General features: G+C 41.1%; 1 protein-coding gene across 1 annotated transcript in view; it reads left to right on the top strand.

The window, feature by feature from the left end:
• hspa12a (heat shock protein 12A) overlaps positions 1-19,124 on the top strand; it is a 42,575-nt gene continuing 23,451 nt past the window's right edge. The window contains 1 exon segment of the mRNA XM_018678901.2: positions 1-489. Coding sequence (XP_018534417.1) covers positions 447-489 — 43 coding nt within the window. The 5' untranslated portion in view covers positions 1-446.

Here is a 19,124-nt window from a genome sequence, read left to right as displayed (position 1 = left end):
CGGAGTCACTCATGTTAATGTGGAGGAGAGCACAGCATCTTTACCGGATGTCCCGCGCGGAGCTGCAGTTAGACTGGGCAGCAGCAGGGTTCCCGACCAGGACAGCCTGAATGTGATGGGAGGGGCGGACAAAGCAGCAGCAGCAGCAGCAGTCTGGGGTCCAATATCTACACTGCTTACACTCAGTACCCCCCCACCCCCACCCCCTCCCCACTTCAGAAAACCTCAGGGCCCCAAATGCCCATGTGCTTTTTTTTTTTTTAATGCTTTTCCGTAACACAGGAAGCGGCGAAGCGAAGTGAAGTTGGAGGGGTCAGGAATCATCAGTGGGAAGGTGTTTGTGTTGATGTTTTTCTTCTTTGGCCCGGTGTTCACAGTAAACCAGGAAAATTGCTTGGTGTAGCTGTATCGGAGAGAAGGCTCGGGAGGAGGTGAAACTGCGGGATATGATGACTGAGAAGCAAACGGCGGCAGAGAAGATAATAACAGGTAGGCTCATTTCGAGACCAAACAGGTTTTTCATAGTTTTTAACGGTGGTTATCAGTGATTGAATTAATGCGCTGGCACGTACGCAGTTTGTGTGCTTTGGTGTGGTCGACTGTGGGACGCATTCACGGACACTGTGGTGAGATTTTGGGGGTTCGGGATCAAAGTTAAGGCTGCTGGCACCGTGTAACGTTTCACTGCCGTTTATTTTCATCTAAAATGTCTTTCCGACGCCTCCCTCTGCTGCGGTGCAGGGAGGCTGTGCGAGCTATGAGGCAATGCCTTAGCTTTCCAAGGGCAGCCGCAGTGCACAGGACCTCGCCTACTGGCCTGCACAGAGCAGCTCTGTCCAGACCAACGTCTCGATATGAAAAGTTTATTACTTTGCCTTGTGTTTTCAAGCCGAGTGGGCTGAGCACGGTGTGTCGTTTACAGTAAACTGGAGAACACATTCAGCTCCGGTCGTTCGCCCACATCGGTGCAGAGTTTGGTCACATGGCCCGTCCCACCGGAGTTGTGACTCAATGCAGCAAAAAAGTCTGCAGCATGTCCTCAGGTAACGCAGTGTTCGTCACCCGCCCAGACTCCGCGGCCGGTGTCTGGACAGACCAGTGGATGAGGAGCATTTCAAAGCTCTGTCATGTGTCATAGAGGTGTTCTTATCTGTTCCTATCTGCTCGGTGAATAAGATAAGCTCTCCCCCGACATCCCTCCTCTGTCCTCGGGACATGCTGTGACACTTTGTTGCTCCCTCTCAAAGCACCATCATGTACTGTAACAAGTAATTCCGAATCATTAAGAAAGATGTTCTGCAGATACTCGTTATGGACAATCCGGCATACACCCTATACTACAATTATTTTAAATACGTTTCAAATGTTAGGTTTCTCCATCATGATTTCACATCATGATCCACTGCTGAGGGCGATAGTGAGCCATGTGTGTCATTCCTGAAATGTATGGAATTTATAATGCTGCTAAGTAATTCACTGCTACTTGCGCCAAGTTGCAGCATTCTACCAAGTGCTAGCTTTAAATTGGGCAAAAACGAAATGGAGTTTGGTTGGTGTGAAGTTCCTTCTTCACAGAACACACTGGGGTAAACCTTTCTGGGGGTTTGGCAACTCTCCAGCGTTACATAATGGAGCTGATAGACTGCACCCTGATGATGTCCTGCAGGGATGAGAGCTAAATGCTTCACTTTGTGTGATTCCTAAAGCTAAAATTGGCTGCTTGTGTTGTTTAAAGGTGAATTTCTCACTTGTGGGGTAATGAAGTCAGACATTGCATGTGACACCTGGAAAATAGATGTATTGTGGTGAGTGCCTGATGAAGTGCTGTTGTCTGCCTCTGTAGCCCTGTCTGTCCTTCACTCATTGTTTTTAGCTTGCTGTAATACTTTTGTTTAACCATAAACAAAACAAATATTACACCTTCTTAAGAGTTCAAACTCTTGACGCAGAGTGATTGTGATTATTGCCAAGTGACATGAATGCAGCACCACTCAGCTGATTGCTCCCCAGCAGTCAAACCAAACTGCATTAACTTGTGGCAGGATATTGCACAATCATGATAAATGACAACACTCACATCCAGATGCCATATGTTACCACGTGTGACACTCAGCTCCACTGATTAGTGATTTGTCTGTCAAGACATCAGGTCGGGGGATTTTCACGTCATTTTAGATTTTAAAAAAAAACATTTCTCAGTAGATCCAACGTGGCAGTTTCCGTGTCTAATGTTATTTACTTGGGCCCTTGACAACTTAATTTGTGTTTATCTTGTATTTTCACTGCAGCGCTATGAGGTTAAAACAGGTCCTTTGTTCATGATTAGTTTGTGTAGATATACTGGCTGAACGTCCTGTGAGTCCACACATATAAGAATGAGGGGAAAGCAGCCATGTTTTCAGATGCCAAACATGCATGATTGTACTAAGCATAATTGTACAGGTGTTTTTTAATCTCACTATCCACTTATAAGTGAACTTTGATGCTTGTAGTGTGTAGCTGTATTGTTCTCTTGTAAAGTACTTTTTTGTGTTTAAAGTGTGAAGCAAAGTGACTGTTCAGTTCAGCCCTTTTCCAGTGCAGGAACATAAGGAGTGTTACATGTATTCATTGCCACTGGTTTCGTTTCCAGTATTCTCTGCACTCTTTGATGATGACTTTCTGGAGCTAGATGTGGGTATTGATCAGGAGGTGATAGTGGGCTTTATACTTCTCGTAAACTGCTTGTTGGTTGGTTGGATTGGTTTGAAATACAGTGCAGTTATGAACCATCAACCAGTTTGTGTCTACCCCAGAATACTTCCTTCATTGTTTCCTGTACAACAGTAACTTACTTCACCTGAGCACTAAACAGCACATCAATGTTATTGTAATATTACTGTTTAAAAAACTAGGAAGTGGACCTAGAAATCATGTTGTGTATATGTAATAATAGTTTCATGACATGGTATAGTTGGTAGTGTTAATTTTATGAATCAAAATAATGGCAAAGTATATTTGCCAACAGTCCTTTTTCCCATGATGAATATGAAATGTTGATGCGACAAACTGACGCCATTTAACAACAACTGTGATTAAATCTCCATTATATTCTGTATTGAGGTATTATAATATTGTTGAGGAAAAACAGGTAACTGAAATAGACTGTTTTTTAATCTAAATGTCCTTTGACTGGGTGGCCGCACCACACTTCCTGCATGCCCAGAATCATCTTCCCAGTGTCTGCACACCAGCAGCACAGCCATGAACTCACTGTTAACAGTCTGGCTCTATGTTTGATGTGTAAAATGTATTAAATGTGTAAAGCTACTTTTCCTTGTTTCCCCTGCAGTCTGCATAAAGCTGAGGCAGCAGTGTTTTTGAAAGATGTTTCTGTCCTTGGACTTCACCTCTGGAGTCAATCACTCTGATTAGATTTTGAAACCCATTTTTTATCATGAAATTGCTCTCTGTGTCCCTGCTTCTTTTCATATGGAGTGTATGACTGAAAAGGCACACATAAGCAGAAGCTGCTGGGGTTTGAGCTAATGTTACCGTTAGAGGCTTGATTGTGAGCTTGGGTGCTACTGCTAGCAGTCCGTGTTAAAGCTAGATAGAGCTTCACTTGCAGTTACTGTATAAGATGTCCCAGATTTTTGTGGGCTGATAATCATGATCACAGTTGTTCTGCTTTTACAGGTGCAAAAACCTAACCAGAGTGTGATGCTCACACAGTCCTGAAAAGAGGTCTAGTTAGGCAGAGTAAGTGAAACCATCATCCTTCTCCACATCCATTCTGTAAAGGAAAAGGACTGGTCTCATTGTTGTGGGAGGCTTAAGCTCACACTCTGCTGATGTACTTTGATAGAAATTCTGCATTTTCAGCTGAATGAAATGTTGTAGCCCATGCATTTCTTTGTCACACAGAAAGGACAGTTGCAAAGTGCTTGTTGCTGTAGGAATATAACTTCCACACCTTTCTTTTATGTTCTTGAATGTGCAAAGAGATCTAACAGCACATGTTGATTTTATGTTCATTTATGAGTGAGGTGGTGGTAGTTGTAGGTCACTCTGCTGACTCATGTCTTTGTCTGCACTGCAGAGTCAAACTGCAACATCATCTTTTTAGACAACGGTCCAGAATGTCCAGTGACTAAGCATATATTTTGCTTAGATATTAGTTGTTCAAAGCATTGATGCCTCCTGATTTCATTAGTCTCCAAAGACTGTCATCATCTCAGTGCAGTTTAAGGTGTGGCTCTTGGTTGAGAAAGTCTTTTCCTTTTAGTCACCAGTCCTTTTCAGATAATTGATAGATTTTTCTGATACCTCTGGGGACTGCAGTATACACCAGAGCAGGGAGTTGACATGGCAAATTGACTTTGAAATGCCACTCAGCTCATAACCTAGACCATAAACAACATGAGAAGTAATTATGGGCTAATCAAGCATTTTATCGAGTGTGCCAGTTTAACTTCTCAGACACATCCGAAATCTATCTACACACATTCAACACAGCGCTGCTGAACATAGACTGTTGGAACTATGGATACTTTGCTTCTCCCCAGAAATAATGAAGTTCAAAATCAAGGCAGAATGTTGGTGTATGTCACTGTCCGGCCAAACAAAAAGGACTTGCCAAATGGGGAAATACTGTAGAATGTAATGGTGATGGCTCTCTACGTGCTCCCTGCTTGTGGGAGAAGTAGCAGTAGAACTCATTCACATTTTCTTTAACACTGTTTAACACAGTGGACTTTTGTGGTTGGACAGACTTATGTGACATTAAAACCATCTGGTTTCATGTTGTGATATTAAAAACACAATCTCAATTCATACCCAATTTCTAAATGACAACAATTCTACTGCATTTTTATTATGGACAAAAGCTACTCCCACCAGGATTGTCCCATTAAAGTCGATGAGTCGATGCATCCATTGAGAAGACTGTCTGCTGAGAGCTGCATGCTACAGCAGAAACTGCCACTGTTACACTGATTTAACACTGGCTGACAACACTGTCAGCAGCCTAGCAGGAGAGACACTCCATGGTGTGGCAGGATTTCATAACTGAGCTGTGACCAGTGGCACCAACTTTATGTCTGTTTGAAAAAATATTCAAACCTTACTATTGAAGAGCGAAACTGATAAAATGACAAACAGAGAAAATTCTGAGTTGGACACAGACCTAGTTCCTACTTTCACCCTCAATGACAATGACAATGCAACATCGCAGCACATGATGCAGAGCAGCAGAAACCAGCTGTAAGGAAAGTAGACTTAGTGTGAGACACCAGTGAATGACAGCGTCTCATCATCTTACACACAGAAAAAATCTGAGGTTGATTGTTTACATGTTCCATGTCAGATTCATGAAGCTAAATAATACAGGAGCACTTCCTTTCTGATGTGCTGGCCCTATATCAGGCACCTTGTGCTTCTTTCTGCATCAGATTAATGAGTGCCATAGACATTTATATTTTAAAAAACTGTGAGAGAGAGTCATGATGTGAATTTAAAGTTGAATCGTGCAGCCCTACTGCCTCTTGAGCTGGTTCCATGGACACAGATGACAGTGTTACCACAAAAGTTGAGTCAGCTTCAACTTTTTTGCTGTTTGATGCAACATCACAGTGTTAAGTTGAATCATTACAGGGAGTTGAGGGCAGAGATGCAGTGCTGTGATATGATCTGTGGTCTTGCCACATTAACCTCTAAATCAGATTTTACCTGTTTTGAACACATTTATGGGGTTGAAAGTTGCCATGTTAACACGCCTTTAAAATGCCTCTTAAGGTGCTTGATTTATACCTGCTAGAACTTGAGGTGCAAAGATGTAATGATTTTGTGTGGTACAAGAAACAACATGTTTTTAGACAACTGGTGTGCAATGATCCTCTGCAGACTTTGGGTCTGGGTCTTAACTAATAGTTTAGTCAGCAGTGTCCTTTAGCCAGATAGTCAGAAAAAGTTACTGGTGTTGCTTGGGTTGTCTTAAAAAAACAATGTAAAAAGATTTTACCCTGCAGGTTTATGGACTGCTATAGACATACTGTGTCTCCTGTTTTGGAGCTTTAATCACAGATAATGTTCAGAAATGAAAAATTCACACACACCAATACACACCAGTTTTCATTCATTCATACCCATCCATTACTATCTGCACCTGTATCTGTAATTGAGTATTGATGGGAACATTGTGTATTCCCCCTTTTTTTAAATAACCACAGTCATCAACTGCTTAAATGTAAAATTATTCAGTGAATTTATTTGTTACTGCCAACTTTGAATAACTACAAGCCCAGTTTGTCTTTTATCCACTCTTAATAAGACTGGCACTGACACCCTTATGACGTGGGAGTGCCCTGGGGTTAAATATTTGTGGGTGTGGGTTGTTAGCATAATTTCAGATATTGTAGGGTATAATTTGTTGTAGAGTACTTTCTCTTCCAAATATAACACTGTTAAATGATAATTCTTCTCTAACTTTAAAAATTGCAGCAAAATGGCTGCAAGCATAAGATGGAAATACTCAGATGTATTACATTTGCAGCAGTGACACTTATTACATTATCTTATATTGTATTATATATAATCAATCTTGTTCTCTATCACATAGAGCCACAGGGCAAACTGTAGAGGTTTTCACTGTTGCCCTTCAAAGTACAAGATTAAGTAGAGGAGATGACCCAAAGTTATTTATGTATTGAAGTATTGATTAACTAGGATTAGTGCTGAATTGGAATTGAATGTAATTTTCTTGCTGTTTTATTCACAGTATTATTTTATATGTTGTGATATGTATATTTGCATTCAGTTTTAGTTTTTTTCTTTTTTTCCACAATGAATTGAAACAAACAAAAGTTACTGGCCACACACACTCACACACACACACACACACACACACACACACATATATAAAATGTATATGTATATATGTGTGTGTGTATGTGATGTATATTTTTGTATGAATATGCTGTTCTCTACTCCAGGGGAAGAGGTGTAAAAAAGGGGAAAAATGTGGTGACAAAAAAGAATGGAGTAGGCAAAATGGAAGGAGGAGGCCATTTTCAGCATTGTGTCATGTCTCTGACATGAGCCATGTGGAGGTGGAGGTGGTGATCTGTGGAGGGGTGGGAGTTTTAGGATGGGGGAGGAGCTGCTCACAGACCGGCAGATAGGAGTTGGGAAGGAGGGAGGGGGAAACAGCACTTATTTGGAAAACAAACATTGTTAGGAAGTCTGAACTGTGACACATGATTATTATCTTTGAAGATATTGTGGAGAAATCTTTCCTTCTGTTAACCCATTTAAACACCTACAAGCTGTACAAGTTTTGATCTTAAACGCACTGAGTTCAGAGGCAACATGCTGAGTCTTCAGTGAGACAGTAATTGGTTTCATATGTTGCTGTGGCATGTCAGCTATGTACAGTGGTAGACAAAGTAAGTGCACCATTTGGAATTATCTTGCATTCATATATAAACTAGTTTTAAAATATGGTTAGATCACAACACAGTCGCTTTAAACTAAAAACACACTACATCACTGAATTGTTCTCGCCCATCATTCAAAACAACAATCATTCAGTCACAGTGTGGGTTGGAAAAAGTGTGTGACCTCTCAGCTAATGACATCAATCAAATCTAACTAGAGCCAATAAACCAGTGGACTGGATGTTTGGGTTAGAGGTATACTGTGACTCGAAAAAGACACTCAGACATTTTTCTTGTTAGTCACAAGAAGCATCAGCTGATGTGAACCAGGCCTCACAAAAAATCCCAAAAGACTTAAGATCAATAATTGTTGATTTGTATAAAGTTTGAAGTGGTTGCAGAGTCATCTCAGAGAGTTTAGATATTCATCAACCCACAGTCAGACAAACTGTGGACTGGAGATGATCTAGTTCTGTGGCTACTCTCATAGAAGAGGGTGCCCAGGTAAGATGACTCCAAAGGCACAAAGCTGAGTGACCAATGAGATGAAAAAGCAGCTCAGAGTAACAGCTAGAGGCTTAAAGGAATCATTGGAGCTGGTTTAATCTTTGTACTATTCTTTGTACTATTGTACTATCTTTGGCTATTGAATTGTTTGGGAAGACTGTGCAGCTTTATGTCTGGTGTAAAAAGGGCTCTGCATATCAACATGGAAATATCATCCCAGTGGAGGAAGCGTCGTGATTTGGGGCTTTGCTGCCTCTGGGTCTGGACAGCTCACCATCATCAAGAGGAAAATAAATTTGCAAGTGCTCAAGGGTAATGTCCGCTTCACTTTTTCCAAACTTTTCCCAACAAACAACTAGTAACAACTAAAACTGGGTGAAAGGCAGGCCCCCTGTCCTGGCTGTCATCTAGGAAGAGAAGTGAAAACCAATAAATGATTTGACTTGACTTGTTAAGTTTTGTTGTTCTTGTTGTGCTGTATATCTGCTAGGCCTGTCACTTTTCCAAAAAATCAAGATCCAACAAATTCAAAATAACCCACCATTCGTTTGAATTACACAGCCATTCTTTGACTCTGTCAACAAACTGGACAGGAAGCTGAATCCACCGAGGAGTGATCCAGGTGACTACAGAAGACCTAACAGAGAACTGACAGACTGTAGCTCAGTGTCATTCATCTCCACACATCACATGACCAACAGCTGCTGTCAACACAAACCAGGCATATTTATGGTGTCATAATAACATATTACTGTATAAATATATGATTGTATTAAACACTTTTTGCTTATGTTCTATTGAGGCATATTTCTAAATTCAAATACAAAATGATGCAAATTCAAAGATAAAATGAAGAAAGTGTAATAGTGTAACTTCACTGAATTATTTCCAATACACAGGATTCAAATAAGGAGTCAGTGAGAATGGTACAGACAGTGAACAGAGGGAGAGCAGAGGATGGGAGGGGGGGGGGGGTGAACAGAAAGAATGCTGAAGACAGAAAGACAACATGAGATGAGAGAGAGGGAGCAGGTTATTAATGGTAGAGACACAGACAAGAAGCTGAGAGACACAAAATGAAAATAGGAAAAGACTCAAAGAGAGTGCTTGACAGATAATTTATGCTGCTGCCCCCTGACATCATGTTAAAGGTGATATCTTCCCATTTTTGTCATTTAAATGTCTTAAAATGCACAGATGTAGACCAGGGAGCGTGATGAGATGCTGTGAAGAGCGAGAGGATCCATTTGCATTATTCAGCTCATCTGCAGCTCACAGTCTAATGGAAAAATGCATAATGTATCTCCAACTAGCAAACACACCAATGTTATGCAGATACAAATTCAGCCCTGTCTCTTGTAAATAACAGTGTGGACAGACAGTCCATAGAGACGGGGACCTGTCTGTCTGAGGTGGTCTTGACTGTCAGCCCTGTCAGCACAGACCTACTGCAACAGGATCTGTTGGTACACTGATGACAGCACAGAAGAGAGCAGCAGCCTTGTGATGAGTTATTATTCAATATGAAGCAGAATTAACTACAAGTTATCTTGGACAGAAATGTGCCTTTAAAATGTGAAGCTGCACCACTGAACTGTGAATACTTCCTCTCTGTTCAATAATTCATGGGCTCAGTATGCACAGACCCCGAGACAAGTGTGGCTGCAGAATCAGACCTGAAACATGAGGGCATGTGATACAATGAGAGAACACTGGACACATCATTGTGTATCCGTCGCACTCAGAACTGTAGGGAGGTGTGCTCATCTGTCCAGGATATCACAGTAACTGTAGATGATGTAGATGTTTGCTGCCAGAAATCAGTTGTTAATCCAGATGTGTGCTGTTGTCAAAGGTTACTACAGATAACGATGTGTTGAAGTGGATGCCAGCACAATAGTGATCTATTTTAGTCTAGTCTGGGTTAACAGAATTGTTCTCAGTAATCAGGGACTATTTCAGCTGAGCTTTTGTTGTTATCAGTTTTTCCATTACAGACAGGCAGGAAGGAAAGCCATTGTTCAACAGAGATTTTTAAGGCATTTCCTCTGAGTGTGACCAAAACGCTCTACCCTCTCCAGGAACCTGAATCGCTCTCTCTTTGTGCCAGACGTCTGCATTCATTGTTTCATATAAAAGTCTTTGTTTCTTTGTTGTAAAGAACAATGTTCCGTTTGGGTCTTTTAAACATCTGTTTCACTAAAAGTCACGCTCTGTCTGCCGACTTTGATATGGAAATGTGAAGCAAATTTGAAGGTATAGTTGGTATAAGTGATTAAAGGGCCAGTGATGTTTTAAGGCAAACAGCCCTCTGCTTTAGATTCTACTGTTCTCCACCCTCTCAGGGCAGAGTCCCTGAACTAAATTTCAGCTCTGTTCAGGGAGTGATACTAAATGTAAGTTCCAGGTACTTTACAGGGGTTAGCGGCAGTGATTCTAATTTTGATTGGTCAAACAGATGGATCGTTACATCACAACAAGCAAAACTGTAACAAACACAACAGTACCCAACATTTTACCACTGTATCTGCAATAACCAGTACAACCAATACTTGAGAATGAAGAACAGTGTGGAACTCTTGCTGGACGAGCAAAGATGTCTAAATATTTAGGGAGAGGAGGCCATTGAAAAGGTACTGGGATCAGCTAGTTTGTACCAGCAGTAACCTGAATTTTCCATAAGGATGATGTTATTCCCTGTTGGTGCCTGAATAAAATAGGTTTGTAATTAAAAAATGTAGTTAAAACATTTTTCAGTTTTATAAACACTCAACATTTTTATTGATGGTCTTGATATGATATAATGGCTGGGAAATATGCCTTCTGTTTAACTCACATGATAGTGGTATTAGTCTTCACATCTAAGTCTCCATTACAAACATATTTCCCAAAATGCCATGCCTATGCTTTAATCAGTTTCTGTCTACTTACTGTCTACGAGTCAGTCACAGTAACAGTTAATGGCAAGACTTACATCTTCAGGTCAGTAATGATTACTGTGTATCTGACAGAATCATAGAACACTGATGATAAGAGAGTATTACAGAGAGTAGTACGTACTCGCAGGCCTCGGTTTTGGAAGTTTTGTGTGTGAGATAATGTGTCGTATTACGTACGTTCCACTCACTGCATTTGAATGATGTAGGATTAGACTGATACATTAGGCTGATGTTACACAGTCAGTCAGTGCCATCATCCTCTCATACCGTGAATAACAGGTGTCTGGTCAAGACTGTCATTCTGAAACCAGCCTCTGCCAGCCGTGAAAAACGAATAACCTATGTAATGACCTATAAAGCAGTTTCATTTAGCATGGCACGGTGCTGAAAGTATCCCAGGGCTTTTCAGAGGATTTATCCACCATGACAACAATAAAGAATTCTTGGCGTGAAAATGATTAGATATAAAGCTATTCAGTATCTGCAAGCTATTAGCAGCTTCATTCTAAAATATGTTGGCATTCATCCTTGAAAACCCATATCATTTTATATGACGGCGTGTTTGTGCAGATCTGTGTGTTTTCAGATGTGACTCAGTGTGTGTGGATTTGTATGTGAGTGTAGTGGCTGCAGCTGTTGTCAGGCTGTTTCTCTGCACTGTGTGTCTGGGCTGACAGCCAAGTGGATGCAGTCAGCCGGGGAGAGAGGAGTGGGTCCCCTCTCTCTCTGCGTGGTGTGAATGAATGGGACCTCAGATGGGAAGAAGAAACAGCGCATTCTCTCCCCAAACTCATTTTGCTGTCGGCCTTATGAATGCGGCTCTTTGATAACTGATTTTTTTGTGTTTACGCCTCTCAGTTTGTCGCAGTGAATTTAATGAGGCTCCCCTTCTGCTATTGTAGGTAACAGTCTGTGCCGTGCTTTGTCTCTGTGTTTCATCAGTCTTACACACCACTGTACTCTGAAACAGACTGCTATTGTCAGTCAAGACATTCCAATATTCTCTGTAGGTTTATTAACAAGTTCATGACCATGTTACATTTTAAATATTTAAACTAGATACAGTTTACAGGTTTAATTGTAGCAGAGCTAGCTGAGCAGTTTCTAGCTGCCAGGCCTTGGAGCAAAATTGAGGTCAACTTGTAGAATGTGTTTTTGAATAGAGTTTGTATTTGCATGGTGAACAGACAAGAAGTAAAAGGCCATGAGATACAATGGACAGCTCATCCACAAAATGGATCATATATGCAGACAAAAAAAAGGACAAATGATTAGAAAATCCAAACCAACAAACACAAGTGTGTTCAAGTGTATGTGGTCCTTGTTTCTGTCACAAAAACAGCTCATTAAAACACCACAGGCTACACTTGAATAAGAAGAGAAACATTTAATAATGTCTTCCTGGAATCCTGGCAAAGCCCAGCTGAAGCTCAGATTCTACTTTCCGAATCCATGTAGCCATGAGTGTCTGTGTGCGTGGACACCAAATGTAGTATTAGCAACGATCATGTAGATCTGTATGTATGAAACAGGGGGTCTGGGAATGAGAGAGTAAGCATCAGTGCCTTTGTGGAAAAACCTGTCTGAAAGTGTGATAGTGTCCCCATATTGTAATGGTAGTTGCCCCTGGGCTGGTCCAGGTCTTTATGTGATTTGTTTGAATGAGTCAGCCAGTGCTGGAAATGTATATTGTTGTTGTTGGAAGTCATTCTGTCATCGGGGGAAAAATGCTCTGGCTTATTTGTATTTCTTTAAACCAATCACAGTCATCGTGGGTGGTGCTAAGCCCATGTTGTAGTGACGGTGTCCCTTCAGAATAGTGTCAGGGGGAACTTGTTTTGGTGGAACATTTGCAGGTGGGGAGGCTATCACTGTAAAAGCAAACAAACAAACAAACAAACAGTATAATACGTAAGTCAGCTGTGTGTGTCCTCATCAAAACTTGCCGTTTTCAGCATGAAGGTTGCAGTCCACAGATTCTTGTTGTTTCCTGTAGTGAAGGGGAAAATGGTAACAGACAGGAAGCAGAACGGGAGGAGACACGTGACCGGTGCTGGTGTGTTACTCTCTCTCTCGAGTGCAGATATTAGTTACTTTTTTTGATAAGGCATTCCTCTGTGAAGGTGGCCGTAGTTCAGCTGATCCAAGGATGCAACAATGACTTAGAAAGTTAAAGACTTTCATTTTTCATTGATACGAGCCTTTAAACTTCAAAGAACTGATGTTCAGTCGTACTTTGATTTTCTCCATTCAAAGCAAACATAGTGCCTGAACATGGCCCCTGAGTAACAGTCATTTGGGGAATAGATGGAATGTGAGGCCAACAGGAAGCGACTGCTGCTGAAGAGAAGAGAGAAAATGACATGAGTCTTCACATCCTTTTCAGCTGCATAGTAAACACTGCAGTGACAACATCAGCTCATCTCCACCGTGTGGAGAAGGACGAGTTAAATTGGCTGTTCTGCAGCCTGTCAGGACCCTGGGTGCCTTTCATCTGTCCCGTTAACTTTGTGAGAGGAAAACACACACTAATATGTGCTCCCACCCACAGCACAGATCGATTGATTCATATGTATTTGTATTGAAATGACTGAATGATGAAGCAACAGAGGGTGTGGGATTCAGACTGAACAGTACAGCAGTAAATAGAGCACTCGACATTTTAATATTGGCTCCTTCATTGGATCTTTAAGTAAAACAAAGTCACACAACATTATCCTTCTACATAAACTCAGCTGCTTCCTGTTGCTGTGAAGTTTAACTGGTGTTTGTACTGGACCCACTGGGAGCTGTGGTACTGAATCCACTCTGTTGGCTGCACAGTTACTGCTGTTAGATGCACAGATATTTGAAACATTTGGATTTTTCTAGATTTAAACTTTTTTTTTTTTCCATGTTAAATGAGTCGGCAACAGTTCACTGCTCACTGTTCTGTCCCAGTGTTTAAAGGATGAGAAGGACATAGCTTGCTGTGGAGGGAGACAGATGTGAGCTGCTGGACTGGGGCCCTGGACTTTGCCCTCCCTCACTCTCTGTGTTTCTCTCTGATGTTTCTTTTTTTCCACACTGCGCCACTAGCCCACTTTATGAAGCGACCCTCTGGGGGGAAACGTCCCAGTTCACCTGATGACCACTCTGCCTCTCATGTCAGATGTTGAAGATCAGACTAAATACTGTTAGACACAGACACAGAGAAGAAACACAGGGAGAGAGGGAGATATTCAACCAAGGCCCCACAGCAGAACTGAACCAGGGATGTTGTGGTTACATGCTGTGTGTCTTGGAACACTGCCATCAGAACAATGTGCAGAATGTTTTAATAGAAATAGTTCCTATAGTTAGATATGGTAACAGGTCAGAGATCACAGAGAATACACAGTCTCATATGTTGTGTTAATGTGTGTTTGTGGCCTTGGTGCTGTTCACATCACACAGATTTATGTCTTTTCACGTAAGCACTTAAAGTGTACATCTATTTTAGTTGGTCTTTATGTTCAGCTGACACATATTAGTTGCCTTGTTGTCGACCTCTCTTGTCACTGTGCTTGGTAAACTTTTATTTTAGGTGTTGATTTAGGCTTTTATTTTGACAAGTTGCTTACTCAGGTTCAGTTTGCTAACATGTTACTGTCACTGAAAAACTGGGGAAAAATCATTTGCTGACCAACAGTGAATTCTGACTGTATGTGAAACTTCAGGACTCCAGTCATAGTGTATAGGCAGTATGGATAGTGGGAACGTGTGAAGGCATGTTACTGTCTTGAACTATTTTACCAAAAACTTAAAACAGTGAGTTAAACCGTAATTGTCATTATTACTAAGGAATTCTATGGATGCCAATGTATCACCTGTAGTGATGAGTTAACCTGCATCACTGTTACGTCATCAACATGAACTACTGACATACTGATAGGCTTATTGCTCCTGTTACAGTTTTTGACCTCTATAGACCAAAGGATTAGGGTTAGGTTAACAGATTAGGTTAACCCTAACCAGACTCTTACTCTGGAAACTAAAAACCTAGGTTTGACCATCATATAAATTACAGCAGAAAGCAGTAGGGGCCAGATTCATTCTATTCTTTATTCATGGATTTTTCAAGAATTGATCACAGCTAAACTCACAAAGCTTTAAACAAGTGTAACATACGGTAAATGACCTGTAGCCTAGGCACTGTACACAGTATTGATTTGTATGACTTCACCTCTAGATTCGTTTTGTATCGAATCAAAAGTAGGTTTGAAAGAATCAAAATTGTAGATCAACAGTTGATATTCACAGCACACAGCCTGCTCAGAAACCTGGTAATGAAATTTCTTATTATATGGAGGTAAACAAAGTGAACCAGCACAATAACAAAGAATGGCTCTGCCAAACCTCAGTAATACAGCACTTGAGATATTATTTACTACAAGAGCAATCACTTTACTTCTCTAATTGTGATTTGATTTTTATGGCCATTGTGGGGAATAAAAACTCAAGGTTGTAAAGGTGATTTTGGGAGTGGGCTACCGGGGCCATGGAAAGACAGGCTGGATGGTAGCTAGATGGAGTCTAGCCACAGGTGGTCTGTAATTCTGCACCGTAATTGCCTGGCAAAGTGTATTATGGGTCTTCAGACCACTCATCCACTCCGTAGGGGTGGACAAGAAAAAAGGATGAGTGAGGCAGAAAAATAGAATAGATAACATGATGTCCCGTCGTGAGACAGTTCTGCCAGACACTTACAATACGTCGAGGGAGTATTATTATTGTGTGGATTCAAAGAACACTTTCTGTGAACGCTATTAAGCCAGACTAATGAAAATGATGGTAGCAAATGGAGAGATAATCTCCAATTCAATTGAAGTGTCATTGTGTTTTAAAGACAGGTGCAACAGACATTTTCTGTTTGAGTCGGGGAGATGTTGTCTGTCTGCAGCTCTGGACCAGGAAACAGGGCATCTTTTCCCTTCTCTGGCTGTGAGTTTTCAGAGATCAGGGACATGACCTCTATAGTAGTTCGGTGTTCAGTGCCTGGTCTGGCACTTAAGCCATGCTGCAGCACGCTCTGTCCGAACAGCAACTCACAATAGTTCCACAGTTGGTTTCTGAGTCTCCTTAGATACCATGACTGTTTGATCCAAAAGGCTCATTATAAAAACCCTCCTGCCAGCTTCATCAAACTCAGAACAAACATTTTTAGCCAATCAGCTTCCACAGCAGCTCTGTATAGTTTACATTTCTACTCTACAACTTTCCCCTGTATAACAGCAGGTTGGTGCTAGAACTAGACAGATTAAAATAATTCTGTGAAGTTATTTCAACAGGACTGTGTGTAACAAACCACAAAACAGCTTTTCACCTGTCTAGGGCTTTCAACCACAGTTCATGGTGTTCATCCATGGACAGAGTTTGCTCAGGTGTTGCAGAGTTGACTCAGTTGTTATTGTGACCTTGTTAGGTCATGCGATAACATGTGGTTGTAGATAGGGCTCGGTATTGTTCAAAAATTTTCAATACCGACACCTTGACTTTGATACCGGTCCCTGAACGATACTTTTTTTGATACCAGTTTTATCAAATCAGTTCTAACAAAGAAAATTACATTACATATTATGGTACAAATCTCGAGTTTTATTTTCAGCTTTGCCATTTTTCCACTCAAAGCAGTTTTCTAACAAAGAATATACGACAAATAATTTTCAGTGCAAAAGAACAAGTGACAAGTCAGTGTCTAATGCTCACTGCTGCATACTAAGGACTAAAAGGACTTAAATCTTCATGCAGTTGAACACGGAGCAACTTTCTGCTCGTAAATAGATTCCATGCACGTTCAAATGCTTCATCAAATTGGTGCATTGCCTTAGCAATGATGTCATTTTTACAAATATTACATCGTGCACTATTGGCATCAATCTTGCTAAAATGGAGTCATAGCTTTTGACCTCTGCTGCATTTTTTAACCACTTCAACACACACACGATACTAACACGTAAACTGAAACTCTTGGGGACCGAAAAACAAAGTATCTTTCAATACTGGGTAGTATCGGAGCATTTTCGTTACCCAGTAGATGTAGTTGCAGGAGACTGGTAGCTCAATCTCTATTCAAATGTGATGTGAATGTCCTCCTTGAGCTGCCTCCGGTCGTCCACTGACTTCTGCTCAACCTTTGACCAACCCTTGACCTAGTAGATGCTGTGTGTTATATAATGTTTTGGTTTGGTGTTCACAGACAGCTGGTGTTCATTCATGTACCTGACAACTGAGCAAACTCCATCCACTGATAAAGACCATGATATGTGGTTAAAAGCTCTGGAAAAAGCTAGTAAATGAACTTGAAGTTAATATTTTGTCACATGTTCCCAGGGAATAAACTTTGATGCTCAAATACCACAATGCATCGTAGAGCTCATCTGCAGAACATTCTCTAAATGAGTAGAGCAAATTCAGTAACCATGGTTACAGCTTTATGCTGTTTACTCTGCTGGCCAGAAGTTCCTCATGTTTTAAAGCCCAGCATAACAAAATAAGTGAGAGCAAACAAGAGAACTGAGTAATACTCTTCAGCTGTTTGTTGAACTTGTACTTCTTATCTTGTATGATCTGTATATGCAACATCAGTAAAGGCAAGGGTGTGGCTTTGATTTGGAGAGTGTTAGGGACACGGATGTGGCAGGGAGTGTAACTGTAGGAAATTTTCATTTGCATTTCCTGTAATTACTGCCTCTATCTCTCTGTGATGCCTGTATGGACAACCACTATGTAACACACAGCTGACAGCCATTTCTGTCTAGTTTTGGTCTTGCACAGGAGATGAATAGTTTTTTTAACAGTTAGACCAGAAGGATGTGCTCAACATTACAGTGGCAGAGGTCTGTCTCTCTCTAGCCCCTTTGACACAGCTGTTTTCAAGGTGGGAATATTACGCCGTTATTCCATGTCGCTGTTCTGTATAAAAGGTACAGAGGCAGGATAGGGGGTCTGTATTGCCCCACCCTTAAGCCAGCAGTGGATGTGGTCACAGAGGTGGATCGATGTCTGTATAAAATGGGGAGCTTTAACAGCAACCAATACAACCAAAAAACATTTCAGTTCATATTCATTCCTCTTTTCTTTCCCTATGTGCCCTGGGTTTCTGTCTGATGTCTGTATTACCAACAAAGCTGAATGAAAATGGAAGGAACTTCTGATTTGCAACACTAGACAAGGTAACTCATCAAATATGCACATAGGGGTAAATGGTTTCAGCTGATAGATGTAAAGCAAGTAGCCACAGAGAGGGCCTTTGAACCTGGGGAAGACAGAATAGCAAACTAACATCTGGAAGATTTACTAATGCTCCTCAAGTGTGATGTCGCCGCGAGAAGAACAGGAGCAGGTCACACACAGGTCACAGCATAAAATCACCCTACACACCCTGTCACAACATTTAGTTTGTTAGCTAACTATGTTATCTGTTGATGTTAGTTTTTGTTTGTGCTATGCTAATGTTACTAACTATTACAATTCCTGGCCTGTAGTGAGTTAGCCAGCCCAGGACAACTGATTGTGTCTGTCATATCACTGAACAATCAAGGTGTTGAATTTGATACTGGTGCCATAATGTTGCAATCACAGAGGGCAAATGCAATCACATAGCTGCATGTGAAGGAGGTGGGAGCAAAGTGAACACCAAAAGATTCACTATTTCTCATCTAGTGGGAACCTTATGTAGAGCTGATGGAATTATATTTGATTTAACACATGCAATTAATGTCAAATTAGTAGTGGCCACAGATGAAGCAATGCAAAGCGAGTTGTTGATGGTGCAGTGCTGAGAATACACATCTCAGAACCACATCTGTCTCTGAGGCAGTGTCACTCTGCTGACACCTCAGGGATTTTATCAGTAAGAGCAGTAAATCAGTCTGCATTGATTTATAAATTTATTCGATTTTTTCTAATAACGTGGTGTCCACTGCTGCTTTATACAGTGTGAAAAGCCTCCACTGCAGGTCATTAAATCCCCTGCACCTGACAGCAGCAGGACACGTGCTAATTAATCTGCAGCCTCTGCATTCAGACTGGTCGGTTAGAACTTTGTGCAGGAGACATCAGATTACCCGTGCTCCTTAGTCCTGTACATCATGAAACTTCTGTCCAAGTTTGCATCCTTTTGTTTTTTTATCAGTGGGTGTTTTGTTCTTGAAATACCTAATGTGATTTGATGGGACAAGTTACAGCATGTGCCAGAGTACAATCAAGACAGAAAACACATTATGTCATTATGTAAATAACC

This window comes from Lates calcarifer, linkage group LG16_LG22 (genome assembly GCF_001640805.2).
Source record: "Lates calcarifer isolate ASB-BC8 linkage group LG16_LG22, TLL_Latcal_v3, whole genome shotgun sequence".
In the NCBI taxonomy this organism is placed as follows: domain Eukaryota; kingdom Metazoa; phylum Chordata; class Actinopteri; family Centropomidae; genus Lates; species Lates calcarifer.
Note: the sequence above shows the minus strand (reverse complement) of the source record. Positions and strands in the feature narration are given on the sequence as shown.